The sequence below is a fragment of the Micromesistius poutassou genome (assembly GCF_964030765.1).
Source record: "Micromesistius poutassou genome assembly, chromosome: 2".
NCBI classification, from domain to species: Eukaryota; Metazoa; Chordata; class Actinopteri; order Gadiformes; family Gadidae; genus Micromesistius; species Micromesistius poutassou.
In genome coordinates, this window is record NC_140272.1 from 324735 (window position 1) to 348912 (window position 24178).

Genomic DNA, 24178 nt, shown 5'->3' on the forward strand with positions numbered 1-24178 from the left:
AGCACAGACACAGAGAGACATCAGAGACATGGAGCTCAGAGACATCAGAGACACGGAGCTCAGAGACATCAGAGACATGGAGCTCAGAGACATCAGAGACATGGAGCTCAGAGACATCAGAGACATGGAGCTCAGAGACATGGAGCTCAGAGACATCACAGACATGGAGCTCAGAGACATCACAGACATGGAGCTCAGAGACATGGAGCTCAGAGACATCACAGACATGGAGCTCAGAGACATCAGAGACATGGAGCTCAGAGACATGGAGCTCAGAGACATCAGAGACATGGAGCTCAGAGACATCAGAGACATGGAGCTCAGAGACATCAGAGACATGGAGCTCAGAGACATGGAGCTCAGAGACATCAGAGACATGGAGCTCAGAGACATGGAGCTCAGAGACATGGAGCTCAGGTTAGACGTGTAAAGATCTCTCCTAAAGCCTGGGTAGTGAGACTAAACCAGGGGAGTGAGGTGTAGCGATGGGGTGAGACTAAACCAGGGGAGTGAGGTGTAGCGATGGTGTGAGACTAAACCAGGGGAGTTAGGTGTAGCGATGGTGTGAGACTAAACCAGGGGAGTGAGGTGTAGCGATGGTGTGAGACTAAACCAGGGGAGTGAGGTGTAGTGATGGTGTGAGACTAAACCAGGGGAGTGAGGTGTAGCGATGGGGTGAGACTAAACCAGGGGAGTGAGGTGTAGCGATGGTGTGAGACTAAACCAGGGGAGTGAGGTGTAGTGATGGGGTGAGACTAAACCAGGGGAGTGAGGTGTAGCGATGGTGTGAGACTAAACCAGGGGAGTGAGGTGTAGTGATGGGGTGAGACTAAACCAGGGGAGTGAGGTGTAGCGATGGGCTGAGACTCGCCTCCATCCCTCCTCCAGCTCAGGTAGTACCCGGTGGCCCCGGGGACCGGCACCCAGCCCAGCAGGACCTCCGTCTCCGTTACCTCGGCAACGCGCAGACCAGTCACCGCCTGCGTGGTCGTTGGGCCCACCGCTGTGTCGACCAATAGCAGCAGCACAAACACAACTCAGATGTACACAGAACATGTGCTGAGATCATGCACTAGCATGTAGCTCAGTGTGTTGAGATCATGTGCTAGCATGTAGCATGTAGCTCAGTGTGTTGAGGTCATGCACTAGCATGTAGCTCAGTGTGTTGAGGTCATGCACTAGCATGTAGCATGTAGCTCAGTGTGTTGAGGTCATGCACTAGCAGGTAGCATGTAGCTCAGTGTGTTGAGATCATACACTAGCCTGTAGCATGTAGCTCAGTGTGTTGAGATCATACGCTAGCAGGTAGCATGTAGCTCAGTGTGTTGAGGTAATGCACTAGCATGTAGCATGTAGCTCAGTGTGTTGAGGTCATGCACTAGCAGGTAGCATGTAGCTCAGTGTGTTGAGATCATGCACTAGCCTGTAGCATGTAGCTCAGTGTGTTGAGATCATACGCTAGCAGGTAGCATGTAGCTCAGTGTGTTGAGGTAATGCACTAGCAGGTAGCATGTAGCTCAGTGTGTTGAGGTCATGCACTAGCCTGTAGCATGTAGCTCAGTGTGTTGAGATCATACGCTAGCAGGTAGCATGTAGCTCAGTGTGTTGAGGTAATGCACTAGCAGGTAGCATGTAGCTCAGTGTGTTGAGGTCATGCACTAGCCTGTAGCATGTAGCTCAGTGTGTTGAGGTCATGCGCTAGCAGGTAGCATGTAGCTCAGTGTGTTGAGGTAATGCACTAGCAGGTAGCATGTAGCTCAGTAGCCTGCGGTCTAATGTCAAAGCGTGTCAGAGTTCTCCCCATGCAGGACGGACCGACTCACGCGTGGTGACCCGGACTGAGACAGGGGACCCCTCCCGGTTCTGGACCAGGGCCATGACCTGGACCTCGTACTGCGCCCCCGGGTCCAGTTGGTCCAGCTCCACCGAGGTCACGTCTCCCCCGACCACCCGCCGCCGCTCCTCTCCGCCTACGGGACGGGACAGAGGGGCTGACACCGGCAGGACGCGGGACGATGTGGGCCTACTCTGTAACTAAGACTAAAGTCTAGACTCTAACTGTGTGTTCACACCACCACACGCGACGGCGCGACGGCGCGACACGTTTCAATACAAAGTCAACGTAGAGACGCGTATCGGGCGAAATTTGTCGCGGCACAAACCTGCGGCAAGATTTGATTGACGGCGCAACATTTTTCCCTGTCACGGGCGGGCGTGTTCACGTGGATTTGCAGCGCTGAAGTTGAAATATTTGAACTTTGCCGCGGCATTCGCGTGAGACAGCCAATCAGCGTTCAACCGGCCGGGCCAACCGTTCCCTGCACTCCGCAGTGAACCGCAGCTGGGAGGAGAAAGTGATGTTGCCGTTTGCGACTCCCGGAGCTCTATATATAATATTATATGATATTATATAATATAATTTATAAAACGGGTGGCTTAAATCAAGCGATCTGATTGGTTCCAAACTGTTGTATATTGAGCGTATACACACAGCTATGACGCCCGTTCAGTTTACAGAGTTAAGCCTAAAAATATGTTGATTGCTAGAGAGGGTGGAAATGTTGTAAAGCAATAGGCACAGATAGTAGGCTAAATTGCCGGCGAACCAAGCTACCGTCTCTAGCCTAGCCTTCTCTCTGAAGGACGCTACAGTGTGTTGCATAGCAACCACCGTACACTTTGCAGGCAGCCAGGAGGGACTTTTTTGTATTTGTTAAAAAAAAAGCTTTTCCGACTTTCTCGCTTTTTCAAAATTGAGGGTGTCTATGACTTTCATTTCGCCATACTTACGTAACCGTTTTATAAAAGCAATAGATCACTTCAGTCAGTGGTATATGTTCATTATACCACAGTGAAGGGGGTCGCCGCCCCTCCGCTGCGCGTCGGGACGGACAACACCCCTTAACTGTGGTATAATGAGCGTATACCACAGCCTGTCGTGATCTATTGCTTAAATATAAATATCTATATAATATAATATATACGATATATATAATATCACGGCACAAAGCTGTGTGCGCCTCCGGATTATATTATTAACCCATAAACGACGGGCATTCCGACATCTCTCCCTCTTCCAAAACAGGTAAAGACATGCAATGGTGGTTATCTCGGCCATGGTTGATGAGACTGAATTGGCATGAAGGACTGTTGGCAGGAAAAACGATCCACGACAAAATTCGCTCCCCAACAAAATTCCCCTGACATAACTGCACACATAACTGCACAGCGACAGATTATGATTTGTCGCTCAGCAAAACTTTGGCGACAGCGCGACCAGGCGAAAAATGTGTCTTTTGGTGTGAACACAGTAAGACTACTGCTGCTGTCCTGCTGCAGGACACAGCGTGAGCTGCCTCGTTTGAATGAACAACCGAGAAAGGCAATCTGTGCTTTGAAAATATAACAGGAGATGTTTCAAATCCAAACTGAAGACGTACTGTTAAGGCCTGATTATGGTTCCACGTTGACGCAACACGAGGGGGTTTACGGACCCATTACGTCCTTGCAAACCCTCCTTGTGTCCACCGCAAGGGCCTAACATGTGCCTCCCAAAAATGTTAACACTGCGTTGAGGTGACGCAGCAGCAAGGGCTGTGAATGGTCCACTCACTAAAACCCGATGCAGAACCAAAACAAGTTCACGACTGCGTCTGCGTGGTGACTGCGTCGCGCCGACGTGGAACCATAACCGAGCCTTTAGTGTTTGTGTTTGCACGCTCTCTATGAAGTGTTTACATCCTCCATGCTGGGACGTGTCTGAGAGTCCTACCGTCGACCCGTCTCCAGGACACGCGGTAGGCCGTGGCACCCTGCACCCCCACCCAGGACACCCGGATGACCTCTCCGTGGGGCTCCTGCACCTGCAGGGAGGTCACCGTCCCCACCGCCAGCTGGTCCGTCTCTGCACAAGAACTCACGTTAGGCCTCCGTCCAGCGGGGACTCACAACGTCATGCTCCTCCCGCGGTGCACGCCGTGCGGCGATCATCTCGGACACGCTAACGTCTGAACCTCAAACCAAGGAACAAACCAATGCCAATTCAGCTGGAGGGGGTCAGGGGTCAGCCGTACCTGTCCGGACGTTGAGCGAGACGGGGTTCCCCTCTCGAGAGCCGGCCAGCGTGTACACAGACACCCTGTAGGCCGAGTCCGCCTGCAGCCCGTCGATGGAGAAGGAGGTGGTGTTGGCAGACACACTACGCGTGACCTCCACCCCTGCATGAAGACACACACAGGAAAAGACCTTGGTAAGCTGCGAACACTGTAACCTATGTACTGTAACCTATGATCACTGTAAGTTATGATCACTGTAACCCCGCCCCCCCCGTCAACGGGGTAAGTAAGCAGCGGCGGTTTTAGGCACAGGCGAAAAACGAGACACACGAGAAAGAAAATGAGCCGTGCATTTTCTATTATCGAAATACCCCCCCCCACCCCGTCAACAAATCCGCCACACATTGCTACCTGGTCTGTGGGAAACACTGATCACTGTAACCTCTGTTCATAACCTATGATAACTGTAATCTCTGTACTGTAACCTCAGTACAACCCATCAGGACAGGACATACCGTTGTCACGGCGCCAGACCACCCTGTATCCCGTCGCCCGGGAGTACGGCGCCCAGGAGATGCGTATCCTCTGCGACGAGGCCTCGACCACGCGGAGGCCGGACACGCCCCCGGCGTTGGCGTTGGTGCGGGCGGACAGCGTGGCCGCCTCCCCCACGCGCTGCCCCACCACCGCCGCCACGCCCACCACCAGCGGCTCGTCAGGCTGGAGGCCCTCGATGGTGAAGGTCGTTACCTCCGAACCGAGGACCCGGACCTGCTCCTCATCTACACAGGGGTCAGAGGTCAGCCTGCTCCTCATCTACACAGGGGTCAGAGGTCAGCCTGCTCCTCATCTGCACAGGGGTCAGAGGTCAGACCTCAAGAGGAACCTGCTCCTCATCTACAGGAGGAGGTCAGGACCTGCTCCTCTTCTACAGGAGGTCAGAGCCTGTTCCTCGAAGGAGGAGGTCAGGACCTGCTCCTCTTCTACAGGAGGTCAGAGCCTGTTCCTCGAAGGAGAAGGTCAGGACCTGCTCCTCACAGGAGAAGGTCAGAACCTGCTCCTCACAGGAGGAGGAGGTCAGAACCTGCTCCTCACAGGAGGAGTTCAGAGCCTCAGGAGGAAACTCATCCACAAGCCAGGGACCTCGTGCTGATGGGACTTGAGTGGAAGATGGAGAGAAGATAGAGGGAGAGGAAGTGAAGATGAAGGACGAGGAAGGGTGATGAGGGAAGAGGAAGGAAGATGGAGATGAAAGATGGAGATTTTGACTGGCATAGGCGGGGAGGAGAGAAGTGAAGGGCTTTATATTCAACATTAAAACAAGATGATTCAATGCATTTCATGTTAGATACATAAAACAAAAATGTGGATGTAAAAACAATAGACATGTCTGTATACTCATTTACTTGTACACACATATCTGGAGTTCTGTTCACATCTAAATTTAACATGGAAGAAGCGACTCACTGTTGCCTTGTCTCCACGTAACTCGGTAACCTGTTGCCCCGGTAACAACCAGCCAGCCAATACGCATCCTCCGACTGTTTAGATGAATCACTCTGAGATCACTGATCCTCCCAACACCTTGCTCTGAAACGAAGACAGAGAGATGTGAGGATGACACAGAGTTGGTGTTGTGGTGCGTACTTTGGAGCACTGTATTTCTGGGGCTGCTCAAGTTGCCTTCTGAGACTAATCAGGGACAAAAGAATGATAACATGTGAGTCTTTCTTCTGTGTATTTATTTGTGTGTGTTTGTATTTGTGTGTGTGTGTGTGTGTGTATGTGTGTATTTGTGTGTGTGTTTGTATATGTGTGTGTGTGTGTATTTGTGTGTCTGTGTGTGTGTATACGTGTGTTTGTATTTGTGTATTAAACATGGTTTCTCCCAGACATGTTTACAACGTCCTGTAAACACAGTGGTCTCTCCAGTCTAATGCAGAACAGAGGAACCAATGTGGACTCCTCCGCCAGCACCATAGGAACTCGCTCAGACGTGACTCCCCAGAGTACCAGGCTGGGTTCCTCCGCCGAGAGAACCAGGCTCAGACGTGATCAGACCCAGAGGAACCAGGCTCAGACGTGATCAGACCCAGAGGAACCAGGCTCAGACGTGATCAGACCCAGAGGAACCAGGCTCAGACGTGATCAGACCCAGAGGAACCAGGCTCAGACGTGATCAGACCCAGAGGAACCAGGCTCAGACGTGATCAGACCCAGAGGAACCAGGCTCAGACGTGATCAGACCCAGAGGAACCAGGCTCAGACGTGATCAGACCCAGAGGAACCAGGCTCAGACGTGATCAGACCCAGAGGAACCAGGCTGGGTTCCCCATCACACTAGGAGGACCAGAAGGTCGGCTCGCCTGGTTTGATGAGGACGGTGACGGGGTCCCCCTCCCGACCCCCCACCAGGGCGGTGACCGTCACCACGTAAGACCTGCCCGGGATCAGCTCCCGGAGGTCAAGGGTCGTCTGGTTTCCAGGGAGGATGTGGGTGTCATCGGCCCCCCCTGTGGAGATAGATAGATAGATAAATATATAGACAGACAGACAGACAGACAGACAGACAGACAGACAGACAGACAGACAGACAGACAGACAGACAGACAATACTATAGATAGATAGATAGATAGATAGATAGATAGATAGATAGATAGATAGATAGATAGATAGATAGATAGATAATACTATAGATAGATAGATAGATAGATAGATAGATAGATAGATAGATAATACTATAGATAGATAGATAGATAGATAGATAGATAATACTATAGATAGATAGATAGATAGATAGATAGATAATACTATAGATAGATAGATAGAGATAGATAGATAATACTATAGATAGATAGATAATACTATAGATAGATAGATAGATAATACTATAGATAGATAGATAGATAATACTATAGATAGATAGATAGATAGATAGATAGATAGAGAGAGAGAGAGAGAGAGAGAGAGAGAGAGAGAGAGAGAGAGAGAGAGAGAGAGAGAGAGAGAGAGAGAGAGAGAGAGAGATAGATAGATAGATAGATAGATAGATAATACTATAGATAGATAGATAGATAGATAGATAGATAGATAGATAAAACAGTTGATAGATGGAGTGATTGAGAGATGGTACCGTCTGAGTTGACCACCAGGAGGCGGTACTGGGTGGCTCCAGCCACCCCGGTCCAGCCCAGCCTCACGGTGCTGCCCAGGTACTCCACCACCCGCAGGTTCGATACCCGGCCCACCGGCTGGTCCACTGCCGTCCGCCCGACGGAGGAGAGGAGGACGGGGAAGAAATGACAGCAACATTCAGTCAATACCCACGGAAAACCACTTGTGATTCACCCATACACTCTCCCAGTCCTCATTCATTCACTCCCCCAGTCCTCATTCATTCATTCACTCCCCCGGTCGTCATTCCCCTGGACGTCATTCATTCATTCACTCCCCTGGTCCCCATCCATTCATTCTCCCCCCCGGTCCTCATCCATTCATTTATTCATTCCCCCTGGTCCTCATCCATTCCCCCCCTGGTCCTCATCCATTCATCCATTCATTCATTCATTCATTCCTCCCCGGTGCTCACCGGCGGCGGAGGTGGAGGCGGGCGTGGCCTCCTCGCGGCCGTCGTACAGGGTGTACAGGGTGACCAGGTACTCGGTGCCGGGCTGCAGGCCTGACAGCAGGAACCTGGTGGTGGTCTTAGGGAAGGACTGGCTCTGCACGGCGCCTCCTACAGGGACAGAACACACACTGTAGACAGAGACCAGACGCAGGCCGCCCAGAGACAAGGGCTCACGGCTCAGAGAGACAGAGAGAGAGAGAGAGTGTGTGTGTGCACGCGAGTGTGTGTGTAGCCCCTGTGTGTCTGTTTTCACCCGTGCGTGTGGTGTGTGCACGCATTTGTGTGTGAGTGTGTTTGCATGCCTTTATGTGTGTGTGTGTGTGTTTGCATGCCTTTATGTGTGTTTGTGTGTGTGTGTGTGTGTATACCTGCCTCTATGTGTGTGTCTGTCTGTGTGTTAGTGTGTGTGTGTATACCTGCCTCTATGTGTGTGTCTGTCTGTGTGTTAGTGTGTGTGTGTGTGTTAGTGTGTGTGTGCGTGTGTGTTAGTGTGTGTGTGTGCGTGTGTGTGCAGGTCGACTGCAGTGCAGGCAGGTGCATGGCCGTGAGCCTGGGCGTGTGCGTAGACTAGCGTGTGCGTGTTGCCGCGGTGCAGCGTGTGTCCTGGTATGTCCCCACCCTGGCCCTGCCTCCACTCCAGGCGGTAGCCTCTGGACGCCTGGATGAGGTTCCACAGCAGGCGGATGGCGGAGGGGCTGGAGGGCTCTGCCCTGAGAACCTGCTGCTCCTGCCGCTCTGGGGGCCACAGGAAGAACGGCAGCAGTTTAGCAGATCAATTACACAAAGACACTTACGAGTGCGATTGAGAGCGATCAAAATCAGAGCCATCCAAATTAGTTTCTAAATAAAACATGCTCGGAATCGTATAACTTCAATGCGCAAATATTGGAAGGGAGGGAGGGGAGGTAGGGGCCGCCAGTGGGAGGGAGAAAACGGGTTGGAGGGAGGGAGGAAGAGGGGTAAAATGTTTATTGCTATGTTTTGCTTTCTTCTGTGAATTTGCAATAAAAAACAATTGGTTCACAAAATAAAATAAAATATTTCCAAATCATCTCCCATACATTCCTTGTGAATACGAGCTACTGTCATTACTTTGCTCAGTTAAGCGCTCAAATGCTTGCAGATGTGTTTGCATTGATGTTGAAAGGATGACATTACAGGCTGCTTGATGGGCCGGAGTTTCCCCTGTTTGTCTCTCCCCACTCCCGCCCACACACAACAGCCTCGGGCTGCTGTCTGACATACATCGTGTCTGGGATCAAACATTGCTTTTTCTCAACCTCCAAATCACTCGCCACCCAGAAACCAGCGGATAACTCCTTCCAGTGTCCGTGTAGATGCCTCCAGCAGTAGAAGCTCAGATACCTCCTCAAAGGGGGGTACTCTCATCTTCAGATGAGACATGCCCTTGCATGTGTCTATAAATGTCCTTTTTGTCACAAACGTATTCATTCTCTACTTTGGGACAGCGTTTCCTAAAGCATGGCCACCTCTGGCCCTCTCTTCTATGTGCATCATGATGAGGTCCAAACATCAACCGGGAGTTGTATACAGCGCCTGTAAACATACCGACTCCAGGACGGGGACGGGGACTGTAGCCTCTGGCCGCCAGCTCAGTTGTTTTCCAGTGACTCAGACACAACTCAACTAAACCACTGAAGTTAAAAGCCTCTCTTTGGCATCAGTCACAAAGGAAAGGCCTGAGTGTGTGATGAGTGTGTGTGTGTCTGCTTAATGAGTGTGTTCGCGGGTGTGGTTGGAATGTTTCCTAAACAGAGCAAAACAGTAACATGTAGGCTCTATGCCTCTTCCCCTCCTCCTGTCAACCTGCCCAGACCCTCAGCCTAACCCTGTCCTGACAGCTAAGCACTGCTCAAAGACCAGCTTTAACACGTATTGTTCGATAAAAGGATGGAGGATTTGTATTTTCTTCCATACAACGTGTGTGTTTGGGTGTGTGTGTGGCTGTGGGTGTGTGCGTCTGGGTGTGTGTGTGGGTGTGGCTGTGGGTGTGTGCGTCTGGGTGTGTGTGTGTGTGTGTGCGTGTGTGTGTGCATTTATAGCAGGCTGCAGCAGCGTAATTGGCCACCTGGAGGGTTGAAGAATGACTGAATCCGTGAGGGATTAAAGTAAAGGAAGAAAATGATTAGTTATTAGCTAAATCAACACAGATGTTTTGGTTCTGTGGTCCCTGGTAGGGGCCCTCGTGGGCACCGGGGCCCCACAGCTCAGAGACGGCTGACGACTGGCTCCTAGCCTCTTCAAACAAAACAAGCCTCTGCTGTGTTAAAGGCTCAGGGTGCGGTTCAGCGAGAGTGGGTTTATTACCCGGTAGTACTGGAGTGGGGATCATCAGCAGCACGTCAGACAGGTCATGACTCATGCATCATAATATTCACTTTAGTGTAGATCCTCAGTTGAATGGCGTATGCTTGATGTTACTACAACAATCATTTCCTTTATCAGAAATATTAGATAAAGATAAAACGGGTAGTTCCTTTAAAGGTAGTTCCTTTATAGAGCTTTTTGTGCTTGTCGATTATATTCATGAAATCATCATCATCATCATCATCAACATCATCATTATCATCATCAGAAAAAACCTCTGGTACAATACAGAACCAGCACTAGCTTGAGGGCTAGCTGTAATCAACCTACATCTCCCAGAACCAGTTCAGTACCAGTAGCAGTTCAGCAGCACTACCAGTTCATTACCAGTATCAGTTCAGCAGCACTACCAGTTCATTACCAGTATCAGTTCATAGCCAGTACCAGCTAGCTATACCGTACCTATCTTGAACCTGGCGGTGGCGGCGGGCCCCTCGGTGCTGGTCTGGTAGAGCGGGATCACCGTGACGATGTACTCCGTGTCGGGGGTCAGGCCGGTCAGAGAGTGGGACTCCCGGCTCCCCGCCACCTCCACCGTGTCCACAGCCCGGCCTGCAGGGAGGAGGAGGAGGAGGAGGAGGAGGAGGGATGCACCACAGGGGAAACACAAACAGAAAAAACAAACAGATAAACAAGAAAAACCTTCTTTAGATTATATTGATGCCAACAATAAACCAAGACATCAATGGAAACCCTAACAAAATCAAAACATATGCTGCCGCAGATTTCTGCTAATCGGAGACAGCTTGCAGTGCCTCCTGTTTGGCCAGAGGGGGTGCTGTGGTTTGTTCTGAGTGCTGCGTTACCAGTGAACGGCCCCCACACCAGACGGTAGACCCGGACCCCGGACACGCCCCTCCACCGCACGCGCACACTGCTCTCCGACTCCGTGTCCACCACCAGCTGCTGCACTGGCTCCAGACGCACTGACACACACGCACACGCGCACGCGCACACACACACACACACACACACACACACACACACACACACACACACACAGTAATAAAAATAGTTATTCAGCTCGAAAGCATTTGTTTGTATTTATGTACATGTATTTATATGCAAGAAGTCACCATGTTGTATTATGATGGTGAGTGTCAGTGGCCAGCATGGTGTTGCTATAGCGGGGGGTTGCTATAGCATGGTGTTGCTGTAGCATGGTGTTGCTGTAGCATGGTGTTGCTATAGCGGGGGGTTGCTATAGCATGGTGTTGCTGTAGCATGGTGTTGCTGTAGCATGGTGTTGCTATAGCATGGTGTTGCTGTAGCATGGTGTTGCTATAGCGGGGGGTTGCTGTAGCATGGTGTTGCTATAGCGGGGGGTTGCTGTAGCATGGTGTTGCTGTAGCATGGTGTTGCTGTAGCATGGTGTTGCTATAGCGGGGGGTTGCTGTAGCATGGTGTTGCTATAGCGGGGGGTTGCTGTAGCATGGTGTTGCTGTAGCATGGTGTTGCTGTAGCATGGTGTTGCTATAGCGGGGGGTTGCTATAGCATGGTGTTGCTGTAGCATGGTGTTGCTATAGCGGGGGGTTGCTGTAGCATGGTGTTGCTGTAGCATGGTGTTGCTATAGCGGGGGGTTGCTATAGCGGGGGGTTGCTGTAGCATGGTGTTGCTGTAGCATGGTGTTGCTGTAGCATGGTGTTGCTGTAGCATGGTGTTGCTGTAGCATGGTGTTGCTATAGCGGGGGGTTGCTATAGCATGGTGTTGCTGTAGCATGGTGTTGCTGTAGCATGGTGTTGCTATAGCGGGGGGTTGCTGTAGCATGGTGTTGCTATAGCGGGGGGTTGCTATAGCATGGTGTTGCTGTAGCATGGTGTTGCTGTAGCATGGTGTTGCTATGGCATGGTGTTGCTGTAGCATGGTGTTGCTATAGCGGGGGGTTGCTGTAGCATGGTGTTGCTATAGCATGGTGTTGCTGTAGCATGGTGTTGCTATAGCGGGGGGTTGCTGTAGCATGGTGTTGCTGTAGCATGGTGTTGCTGTAGCATGGTGTTGCTATAGCGGGGGGTTGCTGTAGCATGGTGTTGCTGTAGCATGGTGTTGCTGTAGCATGGTGTTGCTGTAGCATGGTGTTGCTGTAGCATGGTGTTGCTATGGCATGGTGTTGCTATAGCGGGGGGTTGCTGTAGCATGGTGTTGCTGTAGCATGGTGTTGCTATAGCGGGGGGTTGCTGTAGCATGGTGTTGCTATAGCGGGGGGTTGCTGTAGCATGGTGTTGCTGTAGCATGGTGTTGCTGTAGCATGGTGTTGCTATAGCGGGGGGTTGCTATAGCATGGTGTTGCTGTAGCATGGTGTTGCTATAGCGGGGGGTTGCTGTAGCATGGTGTTGCTATAGCATGGTGTTGCTGTAGCATGGTGTTGCTATAGCGGGGGGTTGCTGTAGCATGGTGTTGCTGTAGCATGGTGTTGCTGTAGCATGGTGTTGCTATAGCGGGGGGTTGCTATAGCATGGTGTTGCTGTAGCATGGTGTTGCTATAGCGGGGGGTTGCTGTAGCATGGTGTTGCTGTAGCATGGTGTTGCTATAGCGGGGGGTTGCTGTAGCATGGTGTTGCTATAGCGGGGGGTTGCTATAGCATGGTGTTGCTGTAGCATGGTGTTGCTATGGCATGGTGTTGCTATAGCGGGGGGTTGCTATAGCATGGTGTTGCTGTAGCATGGTGTTGCTATAGCGGGGGGTTGCTATAACATGGTGTTGCTGTAGCATGGTGTTGCTGTAGCATGGTGTTGCTGTAGCGGGGGGTTGCTGTAGCATGGTGTTGCTATAGCATGGTGTTGCTATAGCGGGGGGTTGCTGTAGCATGGTGTTGCTGTAGCATGGTGTTGCTGTAGCATGGTGTTGCTGTAGCGGGGGGTTGCTATAGCATGGTGTTGCTATGGCGGGGGGTTGCTATAGCGGGGGGTTGCTATAGCATGGTGTTGCTATAGCGGGGGGTTGCTATAGCGGGGGGTTGCTATAGTGTGGTGTTGCTGTAGCATGGTGTTGCGTGCCTCCAGAGGGAGGGGGGGGGGGGGGGGTACTCACGGGTGCGGGCGGTGAGGGTGGACGGCTGGGCAGCGTTGCGTGCAAACAGCGGGTAGAGGCTGAGGGCGTACTCTGTGTCAGGCTGCAGCCCCTCCAGGGTGGTAGAGGAGGCGTCCGCGGGAAGGGTGAGCTCCAGCAGCTTGCTGGAGGCCTGACCTGCTCAGAGACCAGAGACACAAGAGTTAGCACCACGCTGGAGGCCTGACCTGCTCAGAGACCAGAGACACAAGAGTTAGCACCACGCTGGAGGCCTGACCTGCTCAGAGACCAGAGACACAAGAGTTAGCACCACGCGGTTCTTTTAGCTAGCCAAACACTGACTTATTCTGTTACTTTTAGAAGACAGGAGGAGGTGGAGGTCAATGAGGATAATAATGAAAAAACGACCACACAGAATGGTTTACGGGACACGATTCACTGCTCACTACCACTTCACCCTTCACGTTAGAACTTGTTGACTACTGAACACGAGCTGGCAACTGAGACCAGAAAAATGCTGCCTCAGGCAACGCAGGGAACTAAACCTGAAGGCCGGCTAAAAGAACGAATCTGTAGCCATATCTCTGTATCTCGCTCTGTCTAGCTCGGTTTGATCTGGCACCTGGCAGCTGCAACAGAGTCCAGGTGAGGACATCGCTACGCTCATTACTAAATATACATCTGGATGTTCTGACCTGTACTCCTAACACAGCCCAGAGCTGCCTGAGTCCAGGGGCCACTGCTCCTGCACCCCCAGAAATCCCATTTGGGGCTTTAGTGGTTTGGCTGTAAATCCAACCCCTGAGGGGAGCTTTTGATTGGTGAGTCATGGCATTGGCATCCAGACGTTCAGGCCGCCACACCCTGTCTGTCACACGCCTTGGGAGAGCTTCACCTCAGGTGTCCTGCTCTAGTTGTGAGGATCAGCGATGACAGGATGGGCTGAACATTGCAGGTAATATCAGAGGTAATATCAGGTACTAAATTACCTGATGGCAGCCAGGCCCTCAGGACATTAATTTCATTTCATTCATTTTTATTACATGCATTATAAACTTGGCAACAGCCTTTGAATCATTACCTCCATCTATCCACTACAGTGTATAATGACATGCTCAATGTTGTGTCATACTGGATTTAGGGACTACTGGATTGGGTGAAGTTAGGGACCACTGAATTGGGTGAAGTTAGGGACCACTGGATTGGGTGTAGTTATGGACCACTGGATTGGGTGTAGTTAGGGACCACTGGATTGGCTGTTGTTTAGGCTGTTGTCAGGATGAATCCCTGAGCATTTCTCAGAGAGGAGAACTGGACTGGTTTCTCGTCAATGTGCAGACGATGTATCAAAGGGGGGGGGGGGGGGATGTGTGGTTCGGACCTCGCGGGCCGTAGGTCAGCCTGTACCCCTGGAAGGAGGTGGAGGGGCGCTCCCAGGCCAGAGACAGAGAGAAGAACCCGGCCTGGATCAGGCGCAGACTGGAAGCCCCGGGCAAGGACCCTGGGGAGACAGGAGCACACCATGAGCAGAATGTCTTCTCCCTCCATTCATCTGTCTGGGTCAACATACATGACATCATTGATACGTGTACATCTGTCCACCAGGAGGCAGTTTTACTGTCCGAGAGGAGACCTGAAGAACCTCAGAGCAGCAGCCCCTATGCCGCGGTGCTGCTCCACTCACTGGTGCGCTGCTTGGCGGACGTGGACTCGCCCACGCTGTTGGGGTACTGGGCGATGACCGTCACCAGGTAGTCCGTCCCCGACCGCAGCTCCCGGGCCGTGAAGGACCGCTGGCTCGCCAACACCGTCTCCTGCCAGACCAAATGCAACCGTTGAGCTAGGCAGGGCAAGGAAGTTCCAGAGGAACCATCCAGCGAGGTGCCAAAGATAATCATTCTTCATGCCCATCCTGCTTTGTCTCGACTCTGGCTGCCAACACCTACTCTGAGGAGGAAATGAGGACCCGCCCTTCAGACGTGTTCATACTCATACATACGTGTTCACGCCCGATCCTTGTTTTCTTCCACTGAGCTCACCTCACCTCTCATGCACCTGCTGCCGCTAGCTCTCCATCTAGATACCAGGGCTATACCGCCAAGCGGCATCCCAAGAACCCACCTGACGTAAGTCTGCAGTGATTGGCTGTCCCAGGCCGGACAGAGGCGTGTACTGGACCACGTAGCCACTCACGGGCCCCCCAGCCGGACTCCAGCGGAACCTCAGCGAATCAGAGGTCTGGCTCACGAACTGGATGTTGGACGGACCGGAGAAGGCCTCTGTGGAGAGAGGGATGACAACCAGGACAACGTCAGGAGGAGGACGACCACCTGTCTGTCTCTCTAGGACAACACGAGGAGGAGGACGACCACCTGTCTGTCTCTCTAGGACAACACGAGGAGGAGGACGACCACCTGTCTGTCTCTCTAGGACAACACGAGGAGGAGGACGACCACCTGTCTGTCTCTCTAGGACAACACAAGGAGGAGGACGACCACCTGTCTCTCTGTCCGTGTACACAGTGCATACTGAGCTTCTAGCGGGGGCCTCTAGCGGAGGCCTCATCGGGTGCTAGCGTGCAGATGTGCGGTGGACTGTACCGTCGCTGGCGTACACGCCCCCGGCGCTGGCGCAGATCCGCGGGCCCACCAGGGGCAGCAGCGTGTTCAGCAGCTTGAACTCGCCCACGAAGGAGGTGAAGTCACGCCGCGGCTCCGAGGCGATCAGCGCCAGCTCACTCCGGTCGGCGCTCTTCACACCTGGGGGGGAGACAGGTGGGACAGCGGGCTTCAGAGAGGGACAGTGAATGTAGAAAGGCGAGAGGGTCTGGTCAGAGCCCAAAGGCAGAGGGTCTGGTCAGAGCCCAAAGGCGAGAGGGTCTGGTCAGAGCCCAAAGGCAGAGGGTCTGGTCAGAGCCCAAACGGAGACACCTACCAACTGCAAACACGACGACCCCCTGGCTCCGCAGCCTCTGGGCAGGCTCCTGCACGCTGTCCTGGGACTTCCCGTCAGTGATCAGGATGACGATCTGAACAGGAAACAGCATGGCCCCAGACAGGAAGTGGAGGTGAGTACAGGAAGTTTGGAGAGCATTCTGGTAAACAGAGATCTGAAGACTTGTTTTAATTGAAGCAAAAATCAATCAAAAGCCCACTGAATCCCCCCTTGTGTACTGTCCATGAAAACCATATGGCCATATTTGACTAGGCTGAGGTTTAATAAAGTACTGTAACATGTGAGGCTGAGGTTGACCTCTCACCTTGGGGACGTCCCGACTGGTCGCGGGGTTGAAGAAGTTGTCAGCGAGGAACTTGAGGCCGGCCCCAGTCCGGGTGTTCCCACCCTTGTAGGTGAGGTTTTCCAGAGCCTGGAGCAGCTCCGTGCCGTTCAGGTAGGTGGTGAACGTGAACTCCACCCTGGTTCACAACAACAACAAGCTGGTGACCGTACCTCCTGAGCATGATGAACGTGTGACTGGAGTCATGCTAGCAGACCAGTCACAGGACTGGAGTCAAAAGATCCCCTATTTATCAGCTGGTGCCACATAGATGGACCACTATACATAGGTGGTGAACGTGAACTCCACCCTGGTTCACAACAACAACAAGCTGGTGACCGTACCTCCTGAGCATGATGAACGTGTGACTGGAGTCATGCTAGCAGACCAGTCACAGGACTGGAGTCAAAAGATCCCCTATTTATCAGCTGGTGCCACATAGATGGACCATTACAAGCCCTGTAGTGACATCACACGTGGGAGTGTCCATCCAGATGTATGGACAGATCCATCAGCCTACTAGTTCCAACTGGTAGGCTAAAGCGCGCTGCACAGTCGCGCATGAGAGAACGCGCGAGCCACGCATTAGGCAAAATTGCGGTCACGTGACGGTCACGTGCCCCGCGCATGGGCTGTCGCACCGCCCTTTTTAAGGCGCGTCTGATGGCTCGGATCCGCTCGATTTTTGTCACTTGAGAAACCACAGAGAGGAAGAATGGATGATTTCGAAGGAAGAGTTGCTGAGCAAGTGCGCCTCTACAGGAGTCTGTATGATACGGATCCGATGATATCAGATCCGATGTGACACTATACATGGACAGTCACATGAACACGGCTGATTTGCAATGTTTGCAATGTCCGATTTTTCTCTACTCTATTTTTTTTCAACGATTACAAAAACGTTGTCTAAGCACAGGTGGTATGTGTCTGGTGATCATACTGGCTATAGGATCTATAACTACTGGCCCATCAACTATTGTAATGTAATGTGGCCTCCGTAATAGCAGATTTAATATTGACTACGCCACTCTCGATTACAAGGGTGAGAGAGTCTGGTGATCATACTGGCTATAGAATCTATAACTACTGTCCTGTGTGTACTGTACTGTGAGAATGCTCTGTTCAGGAGAAGACTGCACGTACTGGCGTGTCTCAGATCCGCAACTATATATGCTTGTGGGCGTGGGCGTGAACTCACGTACGGAAAATTGTGTACGGGCGGGCAATACGCGACTGTGCAAAGCGCTTAAGCTTTAGAGAAGATACTATATGGCTTTGTAAAGTGCTTTGCTGCTTTGCTGGATTGCAAGCTTGTACGGCGGAATCCATTCATTGCATAGACATTGTAGACTACTTTTTCTGATTATTCTACATTTGACTGCTGTTATTGGGGTGTGCTTTGCTGGATTGCGAGAATGTATGGCAGAATCCATTCATTGCATACCAGTCATCACCTGCTAATGCATGTTGTGTGTTGCATATGTGTTATGTCCAGTGTACCTTGTTGCATACTACAGCTTAACCGCCAGAAGCAGATCGGCTCCCCCTATTAAGTCTGGGTTCTGCTCAAGGTTTCTTCCATGACTATGGGAGTTTTTCCTTGCCACTATTGCCATATGGCGTGCTTTAAGGGTTAAGGGTTAAGGGTTAAGGGTTAAGGCTGCCAGTCTTCTGGTTGTTGTGTTCCTTAAACCTCTGTATATTATTATTATTCTCTCCTTTATTATTGTGTTAAATGTTCCTTATTGTGTTAAATGTTCCAAATGTGAAGCACTTTGAGCTGCATTCTGCGTATGAAAGGTGCTATACAAATAAAGCTTATTACTATTATTATTATTATTATTATTTGTACCAACTGGTAGGCTAAGCTACAGAGAATAAGCTACAGAGAAGACCTGACCTGGCCTGTAATGGTGAATCAACATCTAACCTGGTGGTAAAATAGTGGCCCTTTACATTTAGATTTATCTTTACACCTTTACATTTTCATTTACCTCGAGGTGTCGCTGTACTGCACGGCCCCAAAGCGGACTCCTGACGGGCCCACGTTGCTGGAGAAAGGCCTGGCCACGCCCACCATGAAGCCCCGCACCTGCAGGAAGTTGAGCTTGCCGATGCTGGAGGATCCGTCGACCAGGAAGACGATGTCTGCTGCCTGAGCGTCATCACACCTGCCTGGGTAGGGTTAGGGTTAGAGTTAGGGTTAGTTATCACACCTGCCTGGGTAGGGTTAGGGTTAGAGTTAGGGTTAGTTATCACACCTGCCTGGATAGGGTTAGGGTTAGAGTTAGGGTTAGTTATCACACCTGCCTGGATAGGGTTAGGGTTAGAGTTAGGGTTAGTTATCACACCTGCCTGGATAGGGTTAGGGTTAGAGTTAGGGTTAGTTATCACACCTGCCTGGGTAGGGTTAGGGTTAGAGTTAGGGTTAGTTATCACACCTGCCTGGATAGGGTTAGGGTTAGAGTTAGGGTTAGTTATCACACCTGCCTGGATAGGGTTAGGGTTAGAGTTAGGGTTAGTTATCACACCTGCCTGGATAGGGTTTGGGTTAGAGTTAGGGTTAGGTTTAGAGTTAGAGTTAGGGTAAGGGTTAGGGTTAGAGTTAGGCTAAGTTATCACACCTGCCTGGATAGGGTTTGGGTTAGAGTTAGGGTTAGGTTTAGAGTTAGAGTTAGGGTAAGGGTTTGGGTTAGAGTTAGGCTAAGTTATCACACCTGCCTGGATAGGGTTAGGGTTAGATACACAGAGACTCAGAACACAACGCATGATTATACAGCGCTGGAAGGATTGTAATTATATTCTTACCCTGAGCCCCAGCCTGGTTTACAGATGACAGTAGGACCGCCACAGGCAGAAACCAGCCCCACATCTTTACTACCTGGCAACAGACGAACAGGTTTAGACACACAGTGACATTTAAACCTTTAGCACTTTTATTGTGAAAATGAAAGGGGAAAAGTATTCCCCACTCTCACTGGATTGGATTCCCCACTGTTTGGATTCAAATTAAATCACCAAAGCGTATAATGCTGAAGAAAAAGAGGACGAGGTTAACATGTACTAGCAGGCTTGGCATTTGGCAACAACAATATAACATAACTATAAACATGTTTTGTTCATCTTCATGCAAAGCCTGTAACATGCAGCAGGCTGGCATGTCTGGTGCCTTAGCACAAACAACCCCTGCAGGATCACTTCCTCCTGACTGAGGTTTGTCTTTCTAACCGATCTGATTAGTGGTAAGATTCTTCTGCCATATTTCTTCTGTGTCTGTCATCGTTGTAAAATGTAGAGAAACATTGGTCAGAACCACTTGTTTACTGGTTGAGTGTTCAGACAGTGCCACTGCTTCTGTCATTCATTCAGGAGACGCGGTGGAACAAAGCTATGTTCTTGTTCAGGGACCTGGAGGGCTTACGTTCTGAGACCAGAGATAATCCGGTCCCTGGACTACAATTACACTCCACTTGAGGAGCTTCAGTTCCTCTCACAGCGCCTCACACCGGAACTTGGACCTCCAGAGACTGGCAGGTGAGGCTCATGGGAGGCAGTGTGGCCTATGGCGGGGTGTGACCTACATCCAGAGCTCTGATGGTGCAGTATCATGTCCTCCGTAGATATGTAATATAAAATGATCTGTCAGTAAACGTGTTAATTACAAAACGTTTGAATCAAGTCATTTATAGACATGTTTATTTCCTTCAGAAGTTGATTTACTCTTGGGTTTGGAAGCACCGTAGAGAGACGGCACACAAACTAACAAAGACCAGACTTGGCCCCTCTCACATCGATGGAGCAGGCGGACATCTGAGGAGCATCTTTGTGTGAAAGCATCTTGAGTTTAATACGACCATTCCCACGCTACACTGAGCATCCACTTCAGCTTCCTGCAACGTGACTGTTTGTTCTTCAAAGGAGATACTTTTACAAGAAGACATTGTCTATTACTTTAAAGGTTCCACACATCAAATCTAAAGTCTTTTTGTTGATCGAATCACTGAGATGACTCCAGGTCACTTTGGATTACATGAAGCGTGTGTCTCTGCAGATTGCAGACAGACACACAGCCTACTGTCGCATGTGGCTTTAATTCCTCTGGGAACGCCGAGATGCATGTTGGGGAAGGCGAGCCACAAGAAAAGGACGTTGTGAATACCTTGCAGATGGCACATCACACGGCAATCCAAAATCGGCTTTGATTACCAAGCGACCTTGAGAGAAGGAACTGAAGTTCCCCAAATAGAAGAAGGACAGATGAAGAATGTACAATTATTAGATTTTCGTTTGTTCAAAGCAAGACAAAATGTGACCAAGGAAAGAGAAATCCTCTCAACTTGTGAATGAATCCGAGTTGATCTCCTGAGATCGAGCTGAACTGCTTCTGAGAGTCACTTGGTGCTACTCAGCATAATGCACCTGGAACAGATGTGTGAACATCAACCCTACAAACACTCTCCTTTAATATAATGGTGTCAGGCTTCTAGGAGGGATTTCTATTTCTGAGACAGGAAATGGAGTTCAGTTGGCCCTGTCCCTCGTCTGACTTTGTCCCAAACAAACGCTTCAGAGACTTTTAAAAGCCTACAGCCAGTGGAGATCTGTAAGTGTTTACTGTGCTGCTGTGACTCAAAGGAGCACAGAGCCAAAGTTCCTGCCTGTTGGAACCGCGACACGCAACGCATAAATCACACAAACCATTGTATGTTGACCTTACATTGCCCATGTGAACTGTGAGCCTGAGTCCACCCAGTAATGTTCTTCAATAAACTAAGCTTTCGCCGTTGTCCAGAAATACCTTGCAGGTACTGTGTAGGGCTGTCAACGAATATTCTAAATTCAAATAAATATATTCGAATAGTTTTTAAAAACAGACATTCAAAGGTGAAAATTAATATTTGAATGTGGAAAAACACACGGCAGCCGGTGAATCACTGAATCACTGAATGAAGCCTGCCATATTTGGGACTTTAAATTGCTTGCACAAAACTCTTGATCAGCACTCAGCATTTTTTTATTGTTGTTGTTTATTTAAACCAGTATGCGCAGAGAGAGTGAGGGGGAGTGAGATAGAGTGAGAGAAAAAGAGAGCGAGTGAGTGAGCGAAAGGGAGTGAGCGAGCGAGAGCGAGGTCTGCGATCTTGGCTTATTAGTTAATTTACTTATTTTTGTGTAGGCAATATGTTGTCAAATAAGTTTAAACTTAAATAAACTACCTATACAAGTAGTTATGTCTCGTTGGATTAGTTTGTCCTGTTATTGACGTAATGCGCGTCATTGACATAATGCGCAAATATAGTTATTCGAATATATGAGATTTTTTAGAGCGAACATTCAGTCATTTTTGAGCAATTTTGACAGCCCTAGTACTGTGTTTGTTTGTTATTATCCCCCTGTCGCATGGAAGTGATTCTGTCGACCAATCAACGGACGGCGTGTGTAGCTCAAACTTGCCGGGACCCTTTCCGGCGTCTCAGTACCTCAACGGAGTCGTACTGCGAGACGAGTACGGCTCAACACGGCTCAGTCCGGGTCACGCCCACTTCTGGAGGTGGAAACGCGACCTGTGCTGCACCTTTGCAGACTGAACCGACCCTGCGGTGGAAATGCGCCATTAGTATAGATCCTTAGTGAGGACCCTTAGTGGGGACACTTAGTGAGGACCCTTAGTGAGGACCCTTAGTGGGGACCCTTAGTGGGGACCCTTAGTGAGGACACTTAGTGGGGACCCTTAGTGGGGACCCTGATTCTACCCAGGACCCAGAGTTAGAACCCTCTAAAGCTGTGCAGACAGCATCACCATGGTGATTAAAGTCCTCTCCTCACACTCAGACACTGGCTAGCTCGGTAGAAAAAGAGGTTGATGAGGATGAGGATGATGATGATGCTCCCCAGATGATTACAGCATGCAACATATATTTACCAACAGATTTGAATATGTTAAACTCCCTGGTTAAATATAGTAGTTGAGAAGCGTAACCTTTACTTAGAACATTCCTGGGGGGGCCTCCACACCTTGAAGTGTAAATCATACTCTCTGATGTCCCACTCTCACTCTCACCGAGGAATCTAGCCAATCGCATGGGTTGAAAGGTCAAGGATTCAGAAGGGCAACGCGGCTCAGGGTCAGGGTCAGGGTCAGGGTCAGGGCCAGGGTCAGGGTCAGGGCCAGGGTCAGGGTCAGGGTCAGGGCCAGGGTCAGGGTCAGGGCCAGGGTCAGGGTCAGGGCCAGGGTCAGGCTTCCTCAAGCGATAGAACCAGTAGAAAAATGAAACAAAGAAACAGCGACAACAAGATGAAGGAACATTCAGACATTCAGGCAGCATTCAGGCAGAAGGAAAGCTAACAGAAGCTAAGGGCTAGTGGAGATGCCATTCTCCGGGGGGGTCCTGACCCTGACCCTAGCCCTGTGTGGAGAAGAGTCTGGAGAAGGAGGCTGGCTCGCTCAGCATGGCGTGTCCTGTCACTGTGAATCAGCCTCCTGCACGCTGCTCTGGTGACACAGTGAACAGTTTGGGGAATCTGTTGCTTCCCCAAACTAAGTCTAGTCTGAATGGATGAATGAATAAAATAAATGGAAACAAGATGTCCATTTATACAAGGGTTGTCTTAGTGAGATTACCTCCAAAACAGAAAGATCAATCCAGCCTGTCCAGGTAAGATTGACCCCCAGACCTCTGACCCAGTGGGTCAAATACACCACCTCTCCTCTCAATCCCAAACTAGCATAACGGTAGGCCTAAGACATGTCAGAAAGAGACGGTAGGCCTAAGACATGTCAGATAGAAACGGTAGGCCTAAGCCGTGTGTTATAGACACGGTAGGCCTAAGACATGTCATAGAAACGGTAGGCCTAAGAGATGGGCGATGGAAACAATGTAAATACCAGTAAAGACTAACTGAGGCTATAATAAAGTGGCGCTTATTTCTTGGTAATATTCTAGTCTCTCATATCTGCGTGGGTCATATTAATCAGGGTTTGGAGAACATCGTCGTCATTCATGCGCTGCAGTTAGAAGATGTTTCCCATTACGCACGATACAAAACAACACTTTTCATGTTCTCCAAATGAGTTCAACGCAATATTATACCAAATCACCTGCACGCTGCACCTTTACAAGAGTCTGAATAACGCGTCTCTCTGGTCACCATCTTCGTATTGCCATATTGCGCAATAAGAACTTAAATCCGTCGCAGAACGCACGGCCAGGAGGCGCGTAACGTGAGCCGTTTTAATTCATCTGTTCAGTGTTCTGAGGTGAGCCTAAAACAGGCATTGCACCCAAGAAACGGTGTGGTGATGAATCGGATCGGTTAATAGCGGCAACCTAATTTACAATATGCAAATTATGGTCTGCAAGCCCTACTGAGATTAGAAAGTGGTCCGTTCACTGACATCTACGTGCTAAAGGCACAATATCAAATCTGCAGCCTACAAGTTTAGAATTGCTTGGGACTTACGTCCTTAGGAGATTCCCAGTATTCCCATTATTGCAGCGGGCCTACCTGACGACTCCTACAGTTCTCTGGGTAGCAGCTCCTCTGGACCAAATACTTGTTCACGTCCTCTCCAACCGTTCCACCTGTGGCATGTCCTCTCTCCCTCTCTCTCTTCTTCCTTTACCCCGGTAGGTTCAGCGTAGAAATGTAACCCGGTGATGTCCACCTGTCAGGATGACGTGAGTTACCCGCAGAAATGTCACCCGAATCTTCTGACAGCGTTAATTTAGCGCGTGTAAGTGCAGAACGTGTCTAGTGGTGAGGTAACATGCTGATGATGAATAGCTGAAGCCATTCTGATCCGTGAGGCTCCGTTCC

At 50.3% G+C, this 24178-nt stretch overlaps 1 protein-coding gene across 1 annotated transcript in view; it reads right to left on the reverse strand.

The window, feature by feature from the left end:
* Positions 1-23959, reverse strand: part of col7a1 (collagen, type VII, alpha 1) — a 77473-nt gene extending 53514 nt beyond the window's left edge. The window contains exons 1-22 of the mRNA XM_084464399.1: positions 23867-23959; positions 19169-19241; positions 18355-18535; positions 16343-16499; positions 16018-16111; positions 15684-15842; positions 15205-15362; positions 14768-14897; positions 14465-14584; positions 13105-13260; positions 10879-10998; positions 10475-10624; positions 8303-8419; positions 7646-7792; positions 7190-7315; positions 6422-6568; positions 5523-5645; positions 4571-4837; positions 4074-4217; positions 3773-3904; positions 1824-1970; positions 872-1003 (exon numbers count right to left, since the gene is read on the reverse strand). Coding sequence (XP_084320525.1) covers positions 872-1003; positions 1824-1970; positions 3773-3904; positions 4074-4217; positions 4571-4837; positions 5523-5645; positions 6422-6568; positions 7190-7315; positions 7646-7792; positions 8303-8419; positions 10475-10624; positions 10879-10998; positions 13105-13260; positions 14465-14584; positions 14768-14897; positions 15205-15362; positions 15684-15842; positions 16018-16111; positions 16343-16499; positions 18355-18535; positions 19169-19232 — 2971 coding nt within the window. The 5' untranslated portion in view covers positions 19233-19241; positions 23867-23959. The remainder of the gene's footprint in view (positions 1-871; positions 1004-1823; positions 1971-3772; positions 3905-4073; positions 4218-4570; positions 4838-5522; positions 5646-6421; positions 6569-7189; positions 7316-7645; positions 7793-8302; positions 8420-10474; positions 10625-10878; positions 10999-13104; positions 13261-14464; positions 14585-14767; positions 14898-15204; positions 15363-15683; positions 15843-16017; positions 16112-16342; positions 16500-18354; positions 18536-19168; positions 19242-23866) is intronic.
* Positions 23960-24178: the final 219 nt, after the last annotated feature.